At 33.6% G+C, this 7,701-nt stretch overlaps 1 protein-coding gene across 1 annotated transcript; it reads left to right on the top strand.

Annotated features, from left to right (window-relative positions):
* The first annotated feature begins 1,663 nt into the window (after positions 1 to 1,663).
* LOC105179409 (1-deoxy-D-xylulose 5-phosphate reductoisomerase, chloroplastic) lies at positions 1,664 to 6,851 on the top strand. Its single transcript, XM_011103026.2, has 12 exons — positions 1,664 to 1,953; positions 2,353 to 2,534; positions 2,960 to 3,046; positions 3,281 to 3,406; positions 3,491 to 3,553; positions 3,752 to 3,901; positions 4,055 to 4,122; positions 4,919 to 5,030; positions 5,171 to 5,275; positions 5,697 to 5,818; positions 5,914 to 6,060; positions 6,409 to 6,851. The coding sequence occupies exons 1-12, from the start codon at positions 1,857 to 1,859 to the stop codon at positions 6,575 to 6,577; spliced, it is 1,428 nt and encodes a 475-aa protein (XP_011101328.1). The 5' UTR covers positions 1,664 to 1,856; the 3' UTR covers positions 6,578 to 6,851.
* Positions 6,852 to 7,701: the final 850 nt, after the last annotated feature.

Below are 7,701 nucleotides of genomic sequence, written 5' to 3'. Positions count from 1 at the left end.
AGATTTAGAGTGGATCCACACAAAAAATTGAGCCCCGTTGGCTTAAAATTTTTTGAACCCGAATTCGGCCTTAGCTTACCTAGTCCGTTGCTATTCCTACCCACCATTGTGGCCTAATTTTGAACGTTGTCATACCTACAATGTGGATTCATATCATAATCAAAGTGTTTGATGGGGCTAAATGTACATCTTAACCTATGTGTTTGATTTCCACATGGTTGCCCCTTGGTTCTTGGTGTCAATAAGTCAAGTATAGGAATTTTGGGCGTGCCACATAGCACAGGCGCAATCCTCCCTAATGGATCTGTGGGGATCTGATCTTCCCCTTTTTTATAAATGAAATAAATTCATATCCATGCAACATAAAATTACCAAAAACTCAAAAACAGAAAAACAAGAGAGAAACAAATTGTTGTTTTTATAAAAAAGTTTGAAAATCTCATAACTAATAAGGATAATTACACCTCCTAATTTATTGTGTAATTATACAAATTTTTTTTATCTTTTGCATAATTATACATACATCTACATAAAAATGTTAACATCATTATCCCGACTCCCCCTCTCTTATTTCTCGACCCATAAAAAATTGATGTCAATTAAAATACCCATATTGACTCGGTCAAATATTTAGTTGATTTCTCATTGACTGTAATGCCTCCAAGAATGTGTTTGTCATTACCAAACTTCAAAGGGAGTATCAGACTAATATTTCTTGGGGAGAGCAATATAAATTTTTAATTTTTTATAGGATAGTTAACATTGCACTTTTTAATCATTAAAAATTTTCATATTAAGTGTTAATTAAAATTTTTAAAATTTTCTTATTAATTATTTATTATCCTGTATTTTTATTTATAGCTAACTTTTACTAAACTTAATCAATTATAATAATGTGCTCTTAAATATTTATTTTAAACTGTACTTTATTAAGTTTAATAAATGTTTATTATAAATAAAAGAGGATATGAATAATAAATAGATACTAATTTAAAAAAGGAGACAATTTCTTCAAGTTATAAACTTATATTTTTACAAGTTGAGATAATTTTTTATTTGAAACTTATGATCTAGTAATTAATTTTATTACCATTTAAAAATATAATTTATATTTTAATTATTAAAAGGTGTAATTTGTTATAGAGGTTCCATTAAATAAAGGTGGTAAAATAGGATAGTTATGCTCATTTTAAGTTTAATAATTAATGTGAAGAGTTTAATTAGAAATTCCTTAAAGATGAAAAAGTATGGTGTTATGTAATTTATATTTAAACTAAAAATTGATAAAATAAATAAATAACTTATGCCATATTAGTCTTTTTCATAACATTACCCTGACACCCCTTTAATATTTAGTAATTACATAAATACCTCTAGGGGCAAGTCTGTCACACAACAAAGATATTTTTATCTTATTTTTTTAATTAAAGGCTCTATCGACAGGGGTATTATTGATATTTCACACATTCAGTCCATTTTCTTGGCCTAAAAATACTAATAAGGATTATTTATATAATTCTATAAAAGATAAGAGTGATTTATATAATTATACCAAGGATTGGGGGTTTAAACGTAATTATCCCTAACTAATAACCAGACCAGTTGGTTGCTGTCATTTTCAGTTTGTAGTTTGAAGCGCCTACTTCCCACAAGACATAGAGACAGACAGCTCATTCCCACGTTAGCTACATGTAATACTCCTTTCATCTCTTCCTCTACCTCTATCTAAACTGTCATCTTGAGCAAATAAGAAAACATACATTCTTGCTCGCGACCATATTTGGTTCTTGGAATAACAGAAAAGAGATAAACTTGTTCAATTCTTACCAGATTTTCACAAAGTTTCTGGGCCTGTAATGGCTCTGAATGTGTTGTACCCAGTTCAAATCAAGTCCCTCTATTTCCTGGATTCCTCAAAATCAAGTTCCAGCCTTAATCTTCTCAAGCTCCAAGGTTTGTCCAATGCTGATTTACAAGTATATATGTTTGTTTAATTTAATTTTTCAGTTTTATTTTTCGTGGGTTTTCAAGAATTCTTGAACAGTGAAAACCTGAGGGCTATTTATGTGGAATTGTGAAGTAGAATCTTCTTGATGTGTGATTCTGTAGGAATTTTCTATTAAATATGTGCAGGGTTTAATTCTATTTTCTTCAATTTTTCTACTTTGGTTCATATGTGGAGCTATGAATTTTACATTTTCACTGGTGCAATTTTGAGTTATAATTATAGTGAAAACTTTGATTTTTTAACATATGCTAAATTTGGGGAGCTTAAAATGGGAATATTTATTATTATTCATTTCAATATGCTCAATTTTTGAAGATTATGTAAATTTGGTGGATATTTTTTAGGTGATCAATTTTGTCTGAGGAGGAAGCAAAATGGTGGTGCCGCAGTGAAGAGAGTCCGTTGTTCAGGGCAGTCGCCTCCTCCAGCTTGGCCTGGCCGGGCTGTGGCTGAGCCTAGTAGGAAAAGTCGGGAGGGCGCGAAGCCCATATCCATTGTCGGATCAACTGGCTCCATTGGAACTCAGGTGAAATACATTATTGATTAAGATCTTGCAGTTATAATACTTCCATTGTTAGAGAATCGGTTGGCAAACTTACATAGTTTGGAGAATTCTCCTGCATCTACGATCGATCAAGATTGGTTTTACTAGTACACTTTTTGTGTGAATTATATAGAAGATCATCTCAAGCACGTGTAAAGTTTGCCCCTGGTGTAGTGTTGGATTCAAGCTCCACACTCCAATATCATCATCCCTTTTGTAGCCTATGTATGTACATGCTTTTTCCTTTGTCTCTGTGTGTGTGATCAAGGATATAAGAACCTAAAACTCAGTAAATTTTTTGTTTGTGTTCTTCTTTGTATCATCTTTAGGCCATTGGGTCCATACAAGAATACAACCATGTTTATACTATGACATTCTTTTGATTGGTACAAATTTTTGTCCTGCAGACATTGGAAATAGTTGCTGAAAATCCCGACAAGTTTAAGGTTGTCGCACTTGCTGCTGGTTCGAACGTGACCCTTCTTGCTGATCAGGTGATTAGTTTTTGATAATTAATTCCTGCTACAGTGCGTACCTTTTGGGAGTTGAAAATGTTTATCATTTGTGGTTACCGTATTATGTGGTCTAACAACCATCTAAAAGAGTCGGGAATATGTCTTGAAACTATGGTGTTAGAAGAACAAGATGAATCTAACTCAAGAGCAATCCAACAGCGTCGCTGCTGTCTGTAATCTGTATTTTTCCAATTGAGACACTTCTTCTTGCAGGTAAAGTTATTTAAACCTCAACTAGTTGCTGTCCGAAACGAGTCCTTCCTGGACAAGCTCAAAGAGGCTCTGGCTGATGTGGAAGACAAGCCCGAAATTATTCCAGGAGAGCAAGGAGTCATCGAGGTTAGCTTTCACCAACAATTAGCATTTTTCTCGTTGATGGATGTCGGTCTATACCTAAGGTCTTTCTCAATGATTTCGTTACAGGTTGCCCGCCATCCAGATGCCGTTACTGTAGTTACAGGAATTGTTGGCTGTGCCGGTCTGAAGGTAAACTCTAACGCTTTTCTCCAAAAGTTTGTCCCCGTCTATAGTTCACTTTGCTAGAATCTGACAAGAAACGAGGATCTGTCACCATGAATTCCAACACACAAGTACATCGTACATTATAAAACATATGTTGTACCCTCGCTCTTTTTAAAATGATTTAATGCATCTGAAACCTAACATCTAATCTTGATTTGTTAGCCTACAGTGGCTGCCATAGAAGCCGGAAAAGACATTGCGTTGGCCAATAAAGAGACACTAATTGCCGGAGGTCCCTTTGTCCTCCCTCTTGCACACAAGCACAAAGTTAAGATTCTTCCTGCAGATTCTGAACATTCTGCTATATTTCAGGTACGTTTATAACTAGCATATAATGTCTGAACTAAGTTATCTTAAGCACAAAGATTCAATATATCTAGGAACTATTCTCTTGTCTAGAATTTCTTTCTCATAGTTTTGCCACCTTTGCTGATTCTCTGGGCTGAGAGAAAGTTGTTTCTTTAGTGCATACAAGGATTGCCAGAAGGTGCTCTTGGGCGCATCATTTTGACTGCCTCAGGGGGTGCTTTCAGGTACAGGAATATGTTAGATAAATCGTTAAGATTCTAACATTTATTGACCTGCAGTATATGCTACATGTTTTATGTGATCTTAGTAATGAGCAAAAAACATATTGCGTCAGACTTAAGATATGCCGTTCCGTGAAGCCAGATTTGGATAACTTAGATATTACATGTTGTTTTAAAGTAGCAACAATAACATCTAGGATAATTACATAGATAGCCCTAAGATTTGGTTATATTACTAGAAACCCATCGATTTTGGAAAATTATGCTAACACCCCCTGCAATCATGTTTTCTGTTCCATATGGTCTTTAAATGGGAATCTGTAATGTAAAAACGTGATTAAAGAAGTATAGTGTTATTTTTGCAAAACCAAGGAGTTTTTGGCGATATGCCTAATTCCCAAGGAGAGCCGATGTAATTATCCAGAATTGTTTGCATCTTTACATAAGATTAAGGTGGTGTATGCAAATGCATTTATCATCTTATTGTCAGCAATAAGCTGAAAAAGAGTGGTTTCGTTTTTCAACTTTTGCTTTTGACCGCTTAAATTAAGTTACTCTAATTAAGTAAAATGTTATTACCAACTTTGGTAAAATGTAAATATTAAGTTTTCCAACGCTCTAATTTCAACCTTTATTTCACTTTTAACTTTTGTATACAATTACTTTCAACTTTTACTACTGCTTAACTGAAAAAGATTTCTACAACTTATTTGCACCACAAAAAAGAAGCTATTACAAAAACCCCTTAAGGGATGCATACAAAATTAGACTTTAACATTGGCATTGTTATCGACAATAGGGATTGGCCTGTTGATAAATTAAAAGAAGTGAAAGTAGCGGATGCTTTGAAGCACCCAAACTGGAATATGGGAAAAAAGATTACGGTGGACTCAGCCACACTCTTCAACAAGGTAAATTTCAATCTTTAATCCCAACTATTTGATTAAATGCCGAGTAACCTGTCTAGTCTCTAGACACCACTAATATTCCACAGAGATATGCAGAGCTAGAAATCTTTTATCGAGATTACGTGATTCATTTTGTTCTACAGGGGCTAGAAGTTATTGAAGCACACTATCTCTTTGGTGCTGACTACGATGACATTGATATCGTTATTCATCCCCAATCTATCATACATTCAATGGTTGAGACACAGGTAAATCCATATTCTTCTTCCCTTGATTCTTTAGGGCCCAAAAATAAATCAACTTCCTGGATACTTGACTGAGATTGATTGATAAAGTCATCGAACCTCGGTGTCTGATTAACCTTGGAGCTCTACCTGAAAGAATGATAAAGTATGTATGAAGTATTTGGTTAAGTCCGTTGAAGCTCGACTTGACTAATAATCAAACTAAACTCAAACATGACTTTGCAAATAGCTCATGAAAGTTCAAACATGCTTGAACAATAATGTATCCAGCTCAACTCGATTTATTTACACCCCTTAAATTCTCTGGGTGCTCTTTGGAATATGTGTATATACTTCAAAATTAGCTGCATTTGATTTCTTTTTCGCTTAATACCCGAATTGAACATCACGAACATTTCATCCATTTTTTTTTTATTGTTTCTAGGACTCATCCGTGTTGGCTCAACTGGGGTGGCCTGACATGCGTTTGCCTATTCTATACACCTTGTCTTGGCCGGACAGGATTTACTGCTCCCAGCTCACTTGGCCTCGTCTTGATCTTTGCAAGTAATTACCATACCTTTGTGTAGAGATTACAACTTGATAATGCTTAATTTGCTTTGTTGTTTAAGTAAAAGTCCAAAAATCTATTGTCTATTCAGGCTTGGGTCTCTTACGTTCAAGAATCCCGACCATGTGAAGTATCCGTCCATAGATCTGGCTTATGCTGCCGGTCGAGCCGGAGGAACCATGACGGGGGTTCTTAGTGCCGCAAACGAGAAAGCCGTGGAAATGTTTATCGACGAGAAGTAAGCCGTTCTTGTTCTTTAAATGCTTATGGAATATACCTAATCAGGGTGTCAGCATAATTAACCCTAGAAAGAAACTGATCCTTTTAAGCAAATCCTTGGTTCGCAATAATAGTGATAGGGAAAACACACCACACAATAACTAGGTAACAACTGCAGAATACTAAGTCGATTTCCTCCACAACATTAGTTTTACTTCTAATGTTATAAATACTAGATTACAACATCATTTTCACCTCGTTAGAAACCATTGGTTGCCAAGTCCTTAGCCCATATGTAATAGAATCCCATCATGCTAGCGCCTCTGGAGTTTGAACCACTTCTCAACGACCCGTTTCTCTTTTGCAGAATTAGTTACTTGGACATATTCAAAGTTGTGGAGCTAACATGCGACAGGCATCAGTCGGAATCGTTGTCCTCGCCTTCGCTTGAGGAAATTATGCACTATGACTTGTGGGCACGGGACTTTGCAGCCAGTTTGCTGCCGTCGGCTGGTTTGAGACATGTTCTTGTATGAGATGGCTCATGGGGCTGGTCTTAAGTTAGTGAGGAGATTAGAGTAGATGTTGTTTTAAGGTTGTCAAGAAAGTTGAAACATGTTAGCATTTGTATATGGTCCTAACTGTATAGGTCACATGATCACATTGATTTCTGTACTGTTGCCTTAGTTATTGCAATATAGGTCTAGGCTTTACATTTAGGAAGGTAAAGGGGGAAAAGAATGTGTAATTTCCAGCGGATGAAGTTTGAGATTTTGAGTTTGTAGCTACATTCAGGTGGTTGCTTTGTGATTTCGGTAAATCTTGGGGGGGAATTTGCAAATTTCTTTTTTTCTTTTTTTTAAATTTAAAGTTTCCCATTTCCTAAAGTAAGTAATTAATTTGATGAAAAGTGATTTTTTCCAAAATTTTTAGTGACATGTAAGAAATAGTATAAATCATGTTTACATTGTTATGCTTATATGATGGGTTCAATGCTTTTGTTTTACGATATATACTAAAAATGTTTGTAATAAAAATAAATGATTTAAACTTTAAAATATAAAATTAAGTAATTAATAAATAATGTAAAATTTAAAATTGAAGTGATCATTGAGTATATGAACTTAAAAGTATTCTTGGATATAAAATTGAATTTAATTCATGGTACTAACTAATTTTTGTAAATAATTTTCTGGGATGGGGATAAACAATTATGCACTTATATAAATTTTCGAAAGCTATTATATTTTTAGAAAAGTTAATGAATAAAAATTTATAAGTAATTCAAACTTTATAACCTAAATGAGTAATTGATAAATAATCTAAAATTATATATGATGATAATCAATAATAAAAATATGTCATGAGATTAAAAAATAAATTTAAATCATATTACTAAATACTAACTAATTTCTTTCATAGATTTCGTAGATCTTTTGGATAAAGAGAAAATAGTTATACATATATCTAAATTTTTAAATTAAAGTAAAATATAATTTATAAAAAGAATCTGATGATCTTTTACATAGAGATATACAATCATAATTTATCTTAATTTTTATGTGGAAAACTAAAATGTTAAAAGTGTATTCAAATACATAGAAATACAGCGGTTAATGATATCGATATTTTTATTTTATTATATATAGATAGATTGAAG

This window comes from Sesamum indicum, unplaced genomic scaffold (assembly GCF_000512975.1).
Source record: "Sesamum indicum cultivar Zhongzhi No. 13 unplaced genomic scaffold, S_indicum_v1.0 scaffold00155, whole genome shotgun sequence".
NCBI lineage: Eukaryota > Viridiplantae > Streptophyta > Magnoliopsida > Lamiales > Pedaliaceae > Sesamum > Sesamum indicum.
Note: the sequence above shows the minus strand (reverse complement) of the source record. Positions and strands in the feature narration are given on the sequence as shown.